Raw genomic sequence first — 18,761 nt, forward strand, 5'->3', positions numbered from 1 at the left:
TGGAGGCAATCAGCGATTTTTAGCAGGACTGCGACATTGTGGGGGACAGATCAGGGACTTTTGACACGTTTTTGGGACGAGTGACATGTATACAGCGATCAGTGCTAAAAATAGCCACTGACTACTGTATAAATGTCACTGGCAGGGAAGGGGTTAACACTAGGGGGCGATCAAGGGGTTAAGTGTTCCCTAGGAAGGTGTTTCTAACTGTGTGGGGAGTGTACTGACTGGAGGAGGAGATAGGTCGCTGTTCCTGATCACTAGGAACAGAAGATCTCTCTCTCCTCCCGTCAGAATGGACATCTGTTGCTTTACATTGACAGATCCCCATTCTGGCTCTCTGTGGAGTGATCGCAGGTGGCCGGTGGGCACGCCTGCTATTGCTCTTAAAGTGCCCGACGTACAGCTTTAGCGATTTGCACAGCCGGGCCAACCTCCCACAGAATACTGAAGGCGGATGGTCAGCAAGCGGTTAAATACAAAAAAATTAACAAATCAAAGAAATGAAAAAGGAGAAAAGAAAAACAGAAAATCACAATACTTACCAATTCTTTCCTTGACCCTATTATTAAAGTGGTTAAAAACATCAGGCATGAAATATGAACAAAGCATATCCCTCTATAGTGTGTACTTGTCTCAATTAAAAGCATTAAGTGTCATTTCTTTCTGCTGCTTCCTTCCTCTGCTATCAGCATGAGTCACTTTTCTTGATACCAAGAGAAAAAGGGTGACAGGGGAGGGAGCTCCAGCAGATTGACAGCCTCAGCTCTGTTCCTGAGTGTCCTTTCCCTCCAATTAGCTCACAGTGCTCTCCTCGCCATGCTCTGCAGAGTGTAACTTCAGCTCTCTGCTAATTTTTCTGACAGATTAGACAAGCTTTACAAATTCACAAAATGCACTTTGAACAGATGTAGAGAAGACAAGGTTGGGAATAAACAGATACAACTTATGTAAGAGAAATTGTTTGATCTCTGTGTATCCCCTAAGGCCAGTCACTTTACAGGGTATACAGTATATAAGGGTTTACAACCACTTTAAGCTTTTTATGGAGGGATTGGAGAAGGCAAAATTTAAGCAGATTAAACTTCAGCTTTAATAGCTTCTCTTTAGGTCCTTTCATCCAGTGCATCATAAGTAGATCAATGACCTGGTAAGTTGTGGGTCTGGTACAATGGCTCACCTCCATCTAAGCTCCAGCAGCAGCAGGTGTGGCAGAGTAAATTTAGAAGCCTGGGAGGCCAGGTATCTAATTGGGGAAAGTGATAGGGTCTCTTTAATTGTCACTTAGAATGTACACATTTAACAGTAGAAGAATCATTAAATGGTAAGATTAAAGTTATTGTAAACCCTTGTTTTTTTAAATAATAAACATATCATACCTACCTCCACTGTGCAGCTCGTTTTGCACAGTGTGGCCCCGAACCTCGATTTCTGGGGTCCCCCGTTGGCTTTCGCGGCCCCTCCCCGCATCAGATAACCACCTGGATTAAGCAAACCCAGCATTTGCGCCCATAGACATGAATACCGGACTCAGCCCCACCCCCGGAGCTCACGTCATTGGATTTGATTGACAGCAGCGGGAGCCAATTGCTGCGCTGCTATCAATCTATCCAATCAAGAGCTGGGACCCCGTGGAGAGAGGGAGAGCACATCTCCGCTGACATGGGTGGTTGGGGGCAGTCACTTCCAGGTGTTTTTTCACCTTAATGCATAGGGTGCATTAAAGGTGAACACAAGGGTTTATAACCCCCCAATTTATATCAAGACATATTGTCAGGAAAACTGTACTCAAACTCATGCTCAAGCCTGGGCTCAATGGAATGCGCATGCTCTCAGAACAGTGCATAGAACTAGGACCCTGCGCGCATCTACACGAGCATGTGGGGCATGCGGGGCGACAGTGGTGTAGTGGTTAGCACTCTCACCTAGCAGTAAATAGGGTCGCTGGTTCAAATCCCAACCACGACACTACCTGCAAACAGAGGTAGAAGGACCAATGAAAATTCCAAGAATCTTTCAGTGAAGTGTAGCACTAATCCCCGAACGAGCTGCTGGTTATTTTTGGGCTTACCGTTACCTTTCGTTCTCCTTGTGACATGTCTAGGGGATGTCCCCTGGTAGATAGCCCAGTAACTTGAGAAGTACTCTCAATGTCAAAGTCCAAAAACGTTAAAGAACTTGCTTACTTCGACTGCATCCAGAGAATAGCCATTCGCAGCTGGATGAACACTCAGATTGGACAGTCCCTCCCTCACAAGGCCTAGCAGCCAACCAGATGCTTACTCAGGAACAAAGTCTTTATCACCGACGTTGTTGCAGAACACGTAGGGAAACTAAGCTGTAGAACACTTGCAGGATACCTGGATCTTTCAGCCTGCTAGGCGATATCCACAAGACCAGATTCTCTCGGTTACTTCAGCCCTTCCAGGCTCTTGTTAAGAAAACCAAACCGTACGTTGTGTTCTTCTAAAGAGTCCTCCCCTGGAATGCTTGAAGTACACTGGGTCTCTCCCGAACCGGAGACAGCACCCATTCACCTTGCAATCCTTCCTTAGTTCCCTTGCCTTGGGCTAGCCAGCCCTGAGGCATTAAAGTCGGGTCGATCCGCACCCCAGGCCATAGCCTTCCTGGGGGCTGGTCAGAAGGACCAGGACCATGTAATCAGCACAGCCTACTGGACCGCAAACCCGAACCACGTGACGTCTGCATCTTAAATGCCCTCTCCCAGAGGGCACAGCGAGAGGGCCACTCCCTCTGACCCGACTCCGAGAGAGAGTAAATTAAACACCCAACCAGACCATAGTTCCACGCCTGCCACCAAAGACAGTGCCCCCCTGTGGCCAGGCTGAACATCTCACAGCCCAGTCAGACTGACACAAGTCAAATTTAGGCAAGTAGACCCAAACCAAACTGTAGTTTGGGTAAAGTTAAATTTTGAAAAACACATAGCGCGTGCTCTTCAGGAGCCCGCTGCTACAGAAGTTATTATGGAAAATGTAAGCATTGGATTTTAAAAAATAATAATACGTGGAGTTTTGCTCTGTTAGTATAGAGTACTTACCAACCAGTTGTTTTGATTCTCTCTTTTGTGAAGGAACCGGATTATCCATGATCAGGTCTATGGTTACCTGTTTTGGATGAGAACTAATTACGTACGGATTGACATTATAAAACCTCTTGTATGGTAATGCTCACATATGTTATGTGACAGATCATCAGGGCACATATATCACATACAAAGCAGTTATATTGACAGTGCTTGTGAGCTTCACCCTTTGGAGATACAAGTAGAATGGTGACCAGGCTATAGACATTTAATTTGAATGTGCTGTGAACAAGGCCTGCGTGCCGAAACGTGTCTGCATGTTCTTTTCATCATGGTCATACGATAACAATAAAATTGAAGACTGAATTAACAACCACTGTATTCGTTGTATAATACACTTGAGTTTACAGGAAAAAGGCTCTTTCGCTTTTATTTTCAGCAGCTCAACTCAATCTGCTGCTCCTCCTCCTAATAGTGATTTGGCATCCTGGCAACCATCTAAACTCTAATGTAAACATAGAGTAGGGGCACATGAATACGTGGAGAACAGAGTGTTAACACCTAACTTTGTTTTCTTTTGAAATTTGAGTATGAATTTCTCCACAGTGTCTGCAGCTATAAAGGTCAGTGAAGGCTTGTTATAAAATGTGTTCATTAGTTCTTTAGAATTTTACATATTTGAATGTCCATAACCAGGTTACAGTTCTGTGTTCAGTTGGACAGGCTTCCATACACTGTTTGTCCCACCCCCCACCACTAATGGGTTTTTAAATGCAGTCAATCTATTCAGGTATTCCGGCAGCGATGAGTGACACAACTACCTGAAAAGAATAATCGGCAGTGGAGATTTCCCCATCCATTGCTACTTTAAGATTGCAGCAAGTGTATTTTAAAATATTACTACAATTGTTTATTGTCAAAAAAAAAAAAGGTCCTTGGCACTTTTGAGCTACAATAAATTTGTCATATATACAGTACATTGGAATCCTTAATGCCCTGTAAACTCTCACTTTTGTATAAGGTTGCAGTGTCTAGTCACAGTGCAGATATATGTTCAGTAGCTTTACATTTTACATTTTCTTACCATAACTCCCGTTAAGGGTTTAAAAGTAAAAGGAATTTATTAACTTCAGATAGGCCCAGTGGAGGTGAATTTGACCATACCCTCAAAGAGAATGTTCCTGGATTTAGGAGTGTGAACTTTGCAACCAAAAGTTTTGAACACTGAAGTGAAATTGGTAGTCTTTCTACATCCTGAGGAAGCTCATGATGAGAGCGAAACATGTTTATGTGACGCAATGCCCCAAGTAGGTAGATTACATTCTACAGAGAGGAAATGTAATGCAAAACCCTAGAGGAACCTAATGTGCTATGACAAAAATTGTGCATAGTATCGATAATATCAAGTCTTGAAAAGGTTGCACAGGTAGTGTATACCTCAGTTTTTAGAGAACTATATGTGTATGTTACGCTGTGGCAATGTGAGCAATGCAAATATTTGATACTGAACATGGAGGAGGAAGGGTTTGGTGGATATAGTAGGCCACATATTCATTGTATGAATTGGAAGCTTACTGTATGAAGGAATGGATATGGGTTTAAATCCACATAAGGTATTCTCCATTCAATGACACCTGTACATGCAACTTGTAATCTAGTTTTGGGGGAATCCCACTATTTGTTTATCAACAAGTTCATGTGAAAGGATCTTTTAGGGGCAGATGCAGGACAGCTGCGTCATCATGGATTGTATATCCATATAGGCTAAGAGGAGGTTATCCCCTTGGAAAAAGCGGAGATGAGGCAGTTTTTTTTATGTATAATTAATAATAATTTGAGGACGACTGTTCCTAACTGCTACTCACCAGCCTCTCCCAAGAGATCGATAAGTGTGAAATTCTTGTAAGCACAGTATTTAGCACCATCAGTTATTAGGAAGTTGTTGCATGAGTATGGTAGAGATAGTGGCTTATGTGTCACACAAGGAACCAAAGAATCCATGGGGTCGCCCCATTGTTTCTGGGGCAGACATGTGGCTGAGAGATTAGGTTTTTATTTTTAAAAGCACAACCATCAGTAGGCTTACTATCAGGAGAGGCATAGGCACATAGTTATGTGCAGATGAAGAATATTTATTGGCTGAATTTATGCTAATGTGCACGAATGCACAAGTGTGCATGCCGGCGTGCACACCAACCACTAGATTGGTGCCTTGTGGGCTATTTAAACATCACTACTCCACTAGGACTTTGCCTTATGGTCTACATTCTGCTGTCCCTGTGTCTGATCTTCTGTTGCTGTCTTGATCCATCTGACCATGCCTGAACTCTGCTTGAACTGACCCCTGGCTTGCCCTTTGACCGCATCTATGCCTAATCCTTCTGCTTGCCTGGTTACCATTGCCAACTCCAGCCTGAACCCATCTACTCTCCTGCCTGCTGCTCTGTTCTTGATGTACCTGCTAGTTGCCGACCCGGCTTGCCTGACCCTGCTCTGTGTGTTACCTGTGACCTACCAAGTGTCTACTGTCTGTGACCTGCCTGGATGCCAAGTGGCTACTGACTGTAACCAAACAGGTAGCCTGCCTGGTGTCTGCTGTCTGTGACCTGCCAGCCCACCAAGTGCCTGCTGACTGTCAACCAGTTACCTGCCGGCCTGCTGTTCCTGCTGCTCTGTGTTACAGTCCAGCCTGCATCTGATTGCACACAGACATCTTATCTGCAGCTTTCATTAAAAAACCACCAGGCACTTGTGCCACTCCAGGCTCTTGTGCCTTCTGTTACTTTACCAGGGGTACCGAGCTGAAGGTGTAAGTCCTTGTACACACGGTCGGACATTCCGACGGAAAATGTGCGATCGGACCGTGTTGTCGGATAATCCGACCGTGTGTGGGCTTCATCTGATTTTTTCCGTCGGAATGTCCGACCAGCAAAGTTTGAGAGCTGGATATAAAAAATTTCCGACAACATGATCCGATCGGACCTTGTCCGATCGTTTGTAGAGAATTTGGATTGGACAAAGTGCCACACATGCTCAGATCAAATTCCTTGACCAAAGCTATTGGCTACTAGCCTGAACGTAGTCCTGTCGTAACTAAATTACGTCATCACGTTCTGAACGATTGGATTTTTCGACAACTTTGTCCGACCATGTGTATGTAACACCAGTTTCGGACAAAATCCGACGGATTTTGTTGTCGGAATGTCCGACCGTGTGTACAAGGGATAAGAGCACAACTTCCTCACCACATCAGGCCCCACCACCAGGTACACTGACACTCTAAATGCAGAATTCAAAGCAGGTTTTAGAAAAAAAATGAAAAGCATGTTGAGATTGAGATAGAGTTCATTCTTGTGGGGTTGAATGCAGAGTGAGTATATACATCCATCCCTCAAAGAATTTAGAGGAACATAAGGACATTTTGGTCAGTGTGGTCAAATTTGACAAATATCTTTTTCTGTTTAATGGAAAATATTGTCAAAACCAAGGTGTGGCAATTAGGGGTGGTGTGTGCGCCAGCATATACCTTTATCCATCCAGGTGGAAGCAGTGTTTTCTCAAATTGTGCCCTGTGGTTGTGGTATGTGGATGATGTACTGGTAGAGTGGAGGGGAAGGCTTCTCAGTTGGAAAATGAAAACGAGAGCAATATTTAACTCACCTATAACCAGAGTTTACATTAAATTTGATTCACTGATCTGGAGGCAAATAGGTTGTATACAAAATCATTTAGAAAGCCCATAGCTTCATACCTCAGATTTAAAAATAGGGGTTATAAGGACAGGAGAGAGGGTGTGTCCCAGTAATGAAAGCTCTGTCTTTCAAAGAATAAATATCTTGTGATCCTGCAAGTCCAAGGTGCTTTCTTCTACAACAACACTATTTTGCCTGCATTGAATTCACTGCAGTGTTGTCACCCTGTGCAGTGGTATCTTGACATTTGCTGAAGAGGAGGGTTATCAGCATTGACACCACCCATGCCCCTTCCTAGAGGGCACAATGCATCACTTCCTCCAGATGTAGGGCACCTTTATGGACCCATCCCCTTGGTTCTGTCAGAGTGAAGAACTCTATGGCCCCTATGATGACATCACAGGGCAAACCAGGGGATTGCAGAGCTCCTAGAGAAAGGAAATCCTTCTACAGGGAGAGGGGGACTATTGAAAAAAAATTGTCCAGAGATGGACTTTAAAGCTTAAAGCGGGAGTCCGCCATTTTTTTTTTTTTTAAAGCCAGCAGCTACAAATACTGCAGCTGCTGACTTTTAAAATAATGACACTTACCCGCCCAGCGTGCCCGCGATGTCGGCACCCGAAGCCGATCTCTCGATTGTCTCTCGGGTGCTGCCGCCGCCATCTTGGCTATGGGAATCAGGAAGTGGAGCCTTGCGGCTTCATTTCCCAGTTCCCTACTGCGCATGCACGAGTCGTGCTTCGCAATAAGGATGGTCCCCGCTGTCTCTGGGATCCGTGTGTTTCCCAGCAGACAGCGGGGGACTTTCGGAAAGGGGCATAGATTCTGCGGAAAGGGGAGTACCTTCTGCAGATATCTATGCCGGAAGTGGGTGCCGATACCTGTACTGTACAGGTATCTGCACCCCCCTCCCCCCTGAAAGGTGCCAATTGTGGCGCCGGAGGGGGGGAGGATTCCAATAATCGGAAGCTCCACTTTAGGGTGGACCTCCGCTTTAATGTTCTAAGTATTTGTGTAGTGATAATAAAGTTTTAGGGATGTGTTCTAATGATCTTAAATGTAACAGGGGGCTGAATTGAGTAAAGTCTGTCTTTAAGGGGCTGTATGTATTTCTACCATAGGTCACATCTTCCTAATTCCAGAAAAAGATTATAGCACTTTGGTAATTAACATTAGAGTAATAATTGAAATTTACAACATTTTATCCCAGAGAAAGTGGCAATAAAACATTTCCTGATGTATTGAGATGCAAAGCAACATTGAATAAAAACAACAACTGTACCGTTCGTACACCCCCACCCCCAAATGCAGCCCCACACCCAAATGCAGCCCCACTCCTGGTCTGATACTCACCTCTATCCCTGTTCCAGCCATTTTTACTGATCAACTCTGTTCAAGCTGCACAGTCTTTCTTCAGGAAATGTCCTTGCTTTCTTTATCCCGCACATGCTTGCCACAGTCCAATTCAGTCCTATGGGGACCTGAACTCATTGTGGCCGGCAGTGGTCCTGCAGAGAACCATTCTCCTCAAAGGAATGAATGGGGCCAAATCATTGGTGCAGGATGAAAAGAATGCATAGAGAAAGCTTTCTGTAGAAAAACTAGGCACATCTGAGCAAAGCCTCCCAGTACCAAAAGCTGGAAAGGGGCAGAGGTAAGTAGTGGAGCAGGTGGGCTGCACTCGGGGGGGGGGGGGGGGGAGCCTTAAAGGACAACTTTTACAAAAGTAAGACATTTTTGTCCTTTAATTCCTTATACCAGCTGAGGGATGTATAGATAGAATGAAAAATGCCTACATGCATTACAATTAAAATACCAGTGTTACGTACCTGATATTGGAGAACAATCGCTGGCTGGCTACACTATTCACAGTGGATTTAATTTACTAAAGAAGTGGTTCCCCACTGGGGTACATTTCAGGAGATATGGAGGTACACAAAAAAAGGCGGCAATGATGGCCAGGAAGCGCAGCGTCATGCGTTTTCATGGTTCTGTTGGCCTGGCGGACGCATGGCATCAGTGGTTGTTATGGTGCTGGCAGTCAGCTCACTTGCACCATGGAAAAGCATGACACTGTGCAGCCGGGTCACCTACTTAACTTTACATTGGGCACTATGATATCCATCAATGATAGGGGCATGTCTTTGGAATGTACCCTCAGCCAAGGGAGTCTACTTATTTCCCCAATGTTCAGCCTTTAAAAAGGACTTGTCACAAGTAAGTGTGGACTCTAGTGATTGACATTTAGTTTGACAAAAGCACTGTGTATTATGAGCACTTGCTATTTTTCCAAAAAATACTGCTTTCATCTTTTTTGTGTGATTATTTTTTTCTCATTCTAGTAATGCTGATCTATTTCAACCTCTTTCAGTGAACATACATTTGATCTGGACCAGATTCCTGCTATTGGAAATACTAACCAGCGCAGGTTTCAATGTCCTTCAGCCCAATAAATGTGATTTTCAACTTAACTTCTGTAAGAGGAGTGGGGGAATTCCAAGCTTTAGCAAGAGCTGGTTCACCACTGTGAGAACAAAACGTAAAGTGTTACTAAACCCAGGACCCTGCATTCACTAAATCTTTTCTTCCACAGTACACAGAACATGGAAATGTAATTATTTCAGTAAATATAAACTGTTAAATATCTTTTCTCACCAGCAGTATATAGCAGTCTTGTGACTTCTATCAGTGTTCAGCCAAGCACTGGTTAAAGCTTGTAGGAGGAGTTTTCTGACTGACCCATGAGACTGCAAAGACCCCTGACCCTCTGTCTGGACAGTGCTTACTGGCCCTGTGCTGATCACATACCATCTCTCAAGAAAAAAAACCCTCTCTAGCAATACACACCAAACTGAGCATGTGCAGCCTGAATCCATAGGAAATTATTAGGAGTCAGTTGAAGAAGGGGAGGATCAAAGAAGACAGGATCAAACAGCCTTTTTACACAATGCAGAGGATTAACCCCTTAGGTTCCACAGTGAGTATAACAAGCATGCTTTACTGCATATACACACTGATTTTACTGTTGTGAGTTTTGTAACACTAAGAGCTTAAATGGCATTTTGAATAAGCCCAGGGGTTTCATGCACAAAATGCAAGTTTAACCACTTGGCGCCCATACTACATCTATTGACGTCATGGGCTTTCAGTGGTTATATCTAAATGATGCCTGAGGCCACAGACATCATTCAGATATTGCCGTTTTCAGCCGGCGATTCCCTGCACCATAAGAACGATCATAGCGGCTGTTCCGCCGTTTGATCGTTCTTACGGGCGGCAGGAGGGGACGCCCCCCCCTCCCGCCGCCCTCCGGTGCTTCTACCGACTCACCGTTTCCATCGGTGAGTCAGTCACAGGATCCGCCGGCCCCAGCAAGTTACCATAGAGATTTCCGGTGGACCAGATCGTCCCCGGAGTCTCTATGATCGTTCGGAGGCCGGGCGCGATGTTATGACGTCACGCCCGGCCTCTGTATTCAAATTAACGGCGCCGATCTGGCTAGGAAGCCAGGATCGTTTTTTTTTTTATTCTTCCCAGCCTAGAGGTGAGATATGGGGTCTTATTGACCCCATATCTCACTGTAAATATGTCCGATCATGCCATATTCCTATTACAAGGGATGTTTACATTCCTTGTAATAGGAATAAAAGTCATACATTTTTTATTTTTATTTTTTTAAGTGTAAAACTAAAAAAATAAAAATAAAATTAACAATAAAACATTTTTTTTTAAAGCGCCCATGTCCCCATGTGCTCGCACACAGAAGCGAACGCATACGTAAGTCCCGCCCACATATGAAAACGGTGTTCAAACCACACATGTGAGGTATCGCCACGAACATTAGAGCGAGAGCAATAATTCTAGCCCTAGACCTCCCCTGTAACCCAAAATATGTAACCAGTAAAAAAATTTAAAACGTCACCTATGGGGATTTTTAAATACCAAAGTTTGGCGCCATTCCACGAGCGCATGCAATTTTGAAGCGTGACATGTTGGGTATCTATTTACTCGACGTATCCTCCTCTTTCACATTATGCAAAAAAATTGGGCTAACTTTACTGTTTTGTTTTTTTTTAAGCATGAAACTGTTTTTTTTCTGAAAAAAACGTGTTAGAAAAATTGCTGCGCAAAATACCGTGCGAGATTGCAACGAGCGCCCATTCTATTCTCTAGGGTCTTTGCTAAAAAAACATATATAATGTTTGGGGGTTCTATGTAATTTTCTAGCAAAAAAAATAGGAATTTTACATGTAGGAGAGAAATGTCAGAATTGGCCTGGGTGCGAAGTGGTTAAGGGTTCCTTGATATATCCGGTCCTAAAATTCTAGTAATAAGAAAATACGCTTGAGCCACTGGACAGGTACACCAAATTTGGTAAAAGGTCCACACTGGTCCACATCCACTAAAGCATAAGGGGTAAGCGAATAGCTTTAAATGCTTTAGTAAATCAACCCCTTTTGCCATGAACTGAAAACTACCAGTGCCAGGCTTCTTGAACTAATAAAATGTATACTTTTTCAGTTTTTTTTTTTCCAACAATTGAAAAAAGGAACATAAACATATAAATTCAAAAATACTAAAGGGTAAGGCCGCGTACACACGGGCGGATTGTCTGGCCAACTAAGTTCGTCAGACAATCCGACAGACAGTCCGTTCAAAATTTGCATGAACGGACTTGACCACACATGATGAGCAGACAGTCCGCTGAAAGCGTGCGCGATGACGTGTACAGCACGTACGACGGGACTAGAAAAACGACGTCCTATACACTGCAATGCAACCTTCGGCCATGTAAATCCTTTCTGAGCATGCGCCATACTTAGTTCGTCCAACTTGCCTACACATGAGCGGACTGTCCGCTGAAACCAAGTTTGGACGGACAAACCAAGTTTGAACGGACAAAATTTCGGAAATTCCGTAAGACTTTGTTCGTCAGACAGTCCGCTGAAAAAGTCCGCTGAAGCCCACACACGAGCGGATTGTCCGCTGAAACACGGTTCAGCGGACTAAGTTGGACAGACAATCCGCCCGTGTGTACGCGGCCTTACACTGAAAAAACTAACAAAAAACAAACAAACTAACAACAGCAATCAGATTGCAATATTTCAGTGGAGTGATACTAAAGGCTAGTACATACTATAAGAAAATCAGGTAAACATTTTCATCCAAAGAATTTTCGTATGATTTTCGAATAGTGTGTATACAACTTTCGACAACCGATTCAGATTTTTTGTATGAAAATTCCCGAGGGGACGAACTCTAAGCCCTTGTACACACGGTCGGGCATTCAGGCGGAAAATGTCCGATCGGACCGTGTTGTCAGATAATCTGACCGTGTGTGCACTCCATCAAACTGTTTCCATCGGAATATCCGACCGACAAAGTTTTAGAGCTGGGCTATAAAATTTTCCGACAACATGATCCGATCGGACTTTGCCCGAACGTTTGTAGAGAATTCAGATTGGACAAAGTGCCACGCATGCTCAGATCAAATTCCTAGACCAAAGCTATTGGCTACTAGCCTAAACGTAGTCCCGTCGTAACGAAATAACATCATCACGTTCCGAACGATCAGATTTTCCGACAACTTTGTCCGACCGTGTGTATGCAACACCAGTTTTGGACAAAATCCGATGGATTTTGTTGTCGGAATGTCCGACCGTGTGTACGAGGGATTAAAGTTTTCTCATACGGGAACAGAATGAACTATTTTTTTTAGCCCTGGTTCACACTGAGCTGCGGGAATGAAGCTGTGCGAGTTCAGCTGAACTCCCGCATGTCAGTCCCGATTTCGGCATGGCAATTTCACAGACATCTGTGTGGGTTTCTGCACAGATGACAATGGAAATCGCACCTGGAAATCGCAAAAAGTAGTACAGAAACTACTTTTTGAAATCAGTGCGGCACCGCAAATGCAGCGTCACACCGATTAGGACGGTGCCACTGCCGCCGATTTGACATGTCAAAACGCACCAATGTGAACCAGGGCTGAATGTGTACTGTTTTTGTACGATTTTCGTACAATAAAAATCTGAAAAGAAATACTGCACATGATCAGAAACTATAAAGGATTATAAAAAAAAAAAAGCCTTTGTTGTACAAGAATTTTTGTTCATCGGTTCAGTTTTGCTGTGAAACTTTGAGAAAAATATGTTTGCCCAATTTTCTTATAGTGTGTACCCCACTTTTAGGATTTTTCCCCCTATAGTGTAGCACTCACCTTTACCTTCTAGTTCAGCAGATCTGACTTCTCTTGTTCCTGTCAGATTTTCCTTCCTTGCTGTAGTACCGCCTCCGGTTTAACATGCTGTCATGAGTAAAGTCGTCCTCTAGTTTGTTTAACATACTTAGGGGAATTCATTTCTATAGAGACCACAGTCACCATAGCATCCTAAACCAACTATACAGGATGCCATCTCAAGGCAGAGAAATGACTGCATTGCCCAATAATGTTACACGATAAATACAGTATAATAATTGGCTAATCTGTGACCTTCTGTATGTAGAATTAGGTTAATGTGGTCCTAATGATAAAAAGGAAATGTTTACATAATGCTGTACTGAAACCCGTACTTCAGGTTTTTCATGTCATTGGGGTCGAAGGCAGTCACGTTATTCACTGAGAAATACAGAGATAACCTTACACCATGTAGAGTATTCAAATACTTGTGAGGTAAATGTGAAATATACAGTAGCACAGTATCTGACTCTTCACAAGGAAGCTCCCAAACGTTACGTGTGAAACGAGAACTGCCTGTGATCCTTATAATATGATGCCTGCTGTTTTCAAAAGAGCTACTGGCAGCTAATGGCTCCGGGACAATTGGCGAAGGAGACCAAAAAGAGCTGTGTGGCATCATTGACTATCATGGCTTTTTCACAACTGAGCAGCATTTTACGTAGCTGTTACGAGGCTCTGTTAGCCCTTGTACACACAATCGGAGATTCCGACGGAATGTGTCCAATCGGAGCGTTTTGTCGGATATTCCGACTGTGTGTGGTCTGCATCGGACTGTTTCTGTCGGAATATCCGTCGGACCAAATTTTCCAACTTGCCGGAAATATTTTCCGACAAAATGCTCTGATCGGACATACTCCGATCATGTGTAGAGAATTCCGATCGGACAAAGTGCCACACATGCTCAGATCAAATTCCTACATCAAAGCTATTGGCTACTAGCCTGAACGTAGTCCCATCGTAACAAAATAATGTCATCACGTTCTGAACGATCGGATTTTCCGACAACTTCGTCCGACCATGTGTATACAACAGTTTCGGACAAAATCCGTCGGACAAAATCTGACGGATTTGGTTGTCGGAATCTCCGACCGCGTGTACAAGGGCTTACACCGTTCTCCACTTCCCATTGCAGCAAAATGTGAAGCGGTCAGTGACGGCAATACAAATGGGCAGTTTAATAAAGTGCAATGGAGGCATCTGGATGGGCCATTTGTTTAAATTATCTCCCTCGCTGCTTCTCCACCTCACAGGTGAAGACAGCAGGGAGGGAATATGGAAAAGCGGCAATGTGAGGAAGAGGTTTAGGAATTATTTCCACTTTCTCCTCAGTCTTTGCTCAGCAGCCCCAGTAAAGCCTGATTCACACCTATGCATTTTTAGTGCATTTTTAGCATTTTGCAGATATGCACTACAGTCCATTTAAAATGGTTTCCTATGGAACACATACTGTGGCATAAATCTGCAAAATGCAAAAAACACTAAAAATGCATAGGTGTGAATCAGGCCTAAAAGAAGGTTTCCTGACAGACTCCATGGCAGCAACGTGTGGGTTAAGTCCCGCCTCCACTACCCTATAGGACACTACTCCCATAAATCTTTGCTCCCTGCCCATGGCCGTGTTCTTTTTTTGTCCTCCTCCGTAGGACCAGACGTTATGGTCTTTCTACCTGAAGATTGCTCCCACACGGTTCCATTGTTGGTTTGGCCGAACTGCGACTGGATGGAATTGTCGCATGACTCCGTTAAGCCCTAGCTACTAGCGGGGTATGGAGTGGGCATTGGATATAAGCGCTGGAGGAAACCAGAAGCCTAGCCACTGGCAGGCAGGCTGCGCACTTGGTCGGATAGCCCAGCTAAATAGCAGGTGACCTATTTTGCCCTGAGAAGTCCGGTATGTATTGTGCTTACCTTCGGCCCAGAGACGATCGTGTGGGAGCGGTAAGATTGTTCCTCTTTTCCATGGCAGCAGTTTGTGTTTATTTTCTTGTCGTTTCTCCTTCATTTTCCGTTCGTTTTCTGTGTCTGTGTATGTGGGTATAGGCGTGACGGTCGGATTAGCCTGCGTTCCGCCGGTGCTCACTTCCGGGTCTTCGTCGGTACGTTCGTTCTGCGCATGCGCGCGTACGGCACAGGATCGAGGCTTGGTTCGCGCGTGCGCGGTGGCGGCGGGATGACGCTATTCTCGCATGCGCAGTAGCGGTACACAGGACGCGGTGATGACGTCATTAAGGCGCCTTATTTAAACTTAGAAAATAGCCTGCAGGCTTTGGGAATGCTTGCAGGTTATTTCGTGACTTCCCCTTGTCCAGGTTTTCTGCTGTGGAGGTAGGTGGCCTTCTGGGAAGAAGGGGGTGGGCGTGTGTGTGTTTGATGCCCTCAGCCTTACTTATATGTCTTTGCAGCATTTATGGAAACCCCTAGAGATATGGACTCACCTCCGCCTGTATGTGGCCAGCCCTCTCATAATAGGTACTGTCTGGGGAGGAAGTAAGGGGGGGGGGAGTGGTCCGGTATTAGTCAGTGTGTTATCTTTCCTTATCTGTATGTCTCTTCTATCTCTGTCTTAGCAAATCTAGATCAGCACAGCAACGCAGCTCAACGCACAGAGGAAGCGATTCTTCTAAGTCTTACCACCGGCACTCATATTCTAAGTCTAAACATCACGGCTCACCCTCAAGATCTGGGCGCCGTAGCGAGGATCGATCTCGCTCCTCCAGGGCTCATTCCAGCCACTCTGTTATTAATACTTGCTGGGGATGCAGATCGCAAGTTCCTATTGGGAAATCCCTATGTGACCTCTGCTTTTCCAAAGCCTCTAGTGAGAGAGGGGGTACGGACCAGCAACTAAGATCCCTTGTGGAAAAAGTGGTGAAAGAATCCCTCAAGGGGATCGGGGCCAATCAGACCCCTGTGCCTCAGTCAGAATCACCTCAGTCACCAGTCAGGGATTCGCATGCTCAAGAGCTTTGGGAGTCCTCTTTAACAAGCCACCATTCAGCTGCTGCTTCAGACAGTGAATCTGAGGAAGATAGCCCCTGTGTGGGGTTTGACTTTGCCTTACTTTCTCCCTTGGTGAAGGCCATCAGAGAGGCTTTGAACTGGGAAGATGAGGTGGCTAATCCTTCCAAACAAAGGAAGTATTTCAAGCAACTTAAAAGGGAGCGTCTTAACTTTCCATTCCTGTCTGAACTTGGTGAGGTCATCACGGATGAATGGAGTAAAGTTGAGAAAAAGAATAGTATGCTCTCAAAAGTCCTAAGGTTATATCCCTTTAAGGAGGATGAGGTCAAGTATCTGGAATCCGCTCCACTCGTGGATGCAGCGGTGATGAGATTAGTAAAACATGTGACCCTTCCATTGGAGGATACAGTTTCATTCAAGGATGCCTTAGATAGGCGGATTGATTCCGATTTAAAGAGAGTCTACCTCACTGCTGGTATGGCATGCAAGCCAGCATTGGCTTTAGCGGCAATGTCCAAAGCCATGGAAGTCTGGACGGACGGTGTGGATGATACTCTCAGAAACATTTCGGATGAAGTCGCTAAAAACTCTCCTATCCAGGAGTTGCGGCTTGCTTCGGCTTTCCTGGGGGAGGCTTCGATTGACATCATCCGCCTAGTGTCCCGGGTCATGCTTTCAGCTGTAACCGCCAAACGGGCCCTTTGGCTTCGTCCCTGGCTGGCTGATCCAGCATCTAAACAGGTGTGGTGCCGTATTCCCTTCGAGGGTTCTTCTCTTTTTGGGAATAAATTGGATAATGCCATAACCCGGGCCACTGGTGGTAAGTCGGGGTTTCTTCCCCAGGATAGACGCTTAAAAAGCCAGAGGAGATTTTTTCCTAAAAAGCAGTATCAAGAGCAGGCCAGGGAGGCCCGTAGCTATAAACCGGGTCGGGAATATTCCAGATCATGGAAATCAAGGCAGTCATCCTTTAAGAAATCCGCCAAGAGCAGTGCGTCAGGAGAGAGGGAACCAACCAAATCTTTTTGAGATTGGGCCCGCTCAGATAGGCCAGGTGGGGGCTCGTCTTCTACATTTTCGGCATGTCTGGGCGGCCTCAATCCGGGACCTCTGGACCGTCAGAACGGTCTCTTCAGGCCATTCTTGGACCTTCTGCAGGTCCCCAAGACTAAAGTATGTTCCCACTTCATTTCCAGCCACAGAAGAAAAAAGGCAGATCTTGTTGGCCTACGTGAAATCTTTATTGGCTCAAGGCGCTGCCGTACACCCGTGCCAGACGATCAACGAGGGAGAGGAATTTATTCCCCTCCTTTTATGGTCCAGAAGAAAAACGGTTCTTGGAGACCAGTTATAGACCTTACACATCTGAATCGTTTTATCAAGAAGGAAAGGTTCAAGATGGAAACCTTGTCTACAATACAACAGTCAGTCCAGTCAGGAGACTGGATGATTTCAGTAGACCTAAAGGACGCTTACTTTCATGTCCCTGTGGCAGAAGATTTTCAGCAGTTTCTGCGATTTTCAGTAGGAAAACTACATCTCCAGTTCGTGTGTCTCCCGTTCGGACTTTCAACGTCACCCCGAGTGTTCTCAAAGGTGTTGTTGGCCGTAGTGGCTCTATTGAGAACCAAGGGAATTCGTCTTTACCACTATTTGGACGATCTTCTGCTGCTAGCCCAGGACAGAGACCGTCTGTTACTGCACAAGGGTCAGGTTATCTCCACTCTTCAAGAGTTCGGTTGGATCCTGAATCTAGAAAAGAGTCAGTTAATTCCCTCCCAGTCTCTTGTGTTCCTAGGCGCACTCTTCAACACAGTGAGGGGTACCATCTCTTTACCCGAAGAGAAAGTAGTGGTAATTCGAGACAGAATTCGTCCGGCCCTCTCAGCCTCCCATCTTCCGGCTCTTCAGTGCCTGAGGATTATTGGCACCATGGTGGCCACGATTCCAATGGTGAAGTGGGCCCAATGGAAGATGAGACCGTTCCAAAAGGGGTTTCTTCACCAATGGCTGGGCAACAAGATGCAACCTAACCGGATCACATCTTCAATGAGAATCTCTCTGCTCTGGTGGCTTCGGAAGGAGAACCTATTCAATTGCCATTCCATTCTCCCCATCTCATGGGTGACAATAACTTCGGATGCCAGCAACAGGGGCTGGGGCGCCCACTGTTTGACGGAAGTAGCACAGGGCACCTGGGACTTTCCTTCCAGGAGGATGGTGTCGAATATTCTAGAATTGAGGGCAGCCTTCCAGGCGCTCCTAGCCTTTCGGCATCTGGTCTTAGGAACCTCGGTCCTACTCAGACTAGACAACACTACAGCAGTGGCATATATAAGGAGACAAGGAGGTACTCGGAGTCTGTCTCTTCTTCAGGAGGTAGAGCCAATCATGTCTTGGGCTCAGAAGAACCTGGTCAACATTACAGCAACTTATGTTCCAGGAACGCAGAACGTCCAAGCGGATTTTCTGTCTCGGGTCAATCTGGACAACAACGAATGGTCCCTTCACGAAGAAGTTTTCAGGTGGATTCTAACGTTGTGGTTCTCCCCAGAGGTCGACCTATTTGCTTCCCCTTGCAACAAGAAACTGGCGAGGTATTATTCCAGGTTTCGGGATCCTCAGGCCTACGGAGTGGATGCGCTGACGGATCGATGGTGGTTCAACAAAGCTTACGCCTTTCCTCCAACTCCTATTATTCTGCAGTTCCTGCGGAGACTCAAAACAGAAGCAGTAGAGGTGATAGCTGTAATACCTTATTGGCCCAACAGGCCATGGTTTCCGCTTCTAATGCTCCTCAGTGTCAGAGATCCGATTCCCT

At 45.2% G+C, this 18,761-nt stretch overlaps 1 protein-coding gene across 4 annotated transcripts in view; it reads right to left on the minus strand.

Moving 5' to 3' along the window:
- STOML3 (stomatin like 3) overlaps positions 1-13,135 on the minus strand; it is a 54,977-nt gene extending 41,842 nt beyond the window's left edge. The window contains exons 1-3 of one of the 4 annotated variants that reach the window (XM_077484185.1): positions 12,965-13,135; positions 9,159-9,262; positions 3,062-3,128 (exon numbers count right to left, since the gene is read on the minus strand). In XM_077484185.1, coding sequence (XP_077340311.1) covers positions 3,062-3,110 — 49 coding nt within the window. In that variant the 5' untranslated portion in view covers positions 3,111-3,128; positions 9,159-9,262; positions 12,965-13,135. Of the gene's footprint in view, positions 1-3,061; positions 3,129-9,158; positions 9,263-12,958 lie in introns of all 4 variants that reach the window. The other 3 variants (XM_077484184.1, XM_077484186.1, XM_077484183.1) reach the window with 3 other exon arrangements.
- Between the last annotated feature and the right edge of the window lie 5,626 nt (positions 13,136-18,761).

This window comes from Lithobates pipiens, unplaced genomic scaffold, assembly GCF_037356315.1.
Source record: "Lithobates pipiens isolate NorthernLeopardFrog02 unplaced genomic scaffold, aLitPip1_a1.2 Scaffold_16, whole genome shotgun sequence".
NCBI classification, from domain to species: domain Eukaryota; kingdom Metazoa; phylum Chordata; class Amphibia; order Anura; family Ranidae; genus Lithobates; species Lithobates pipiens.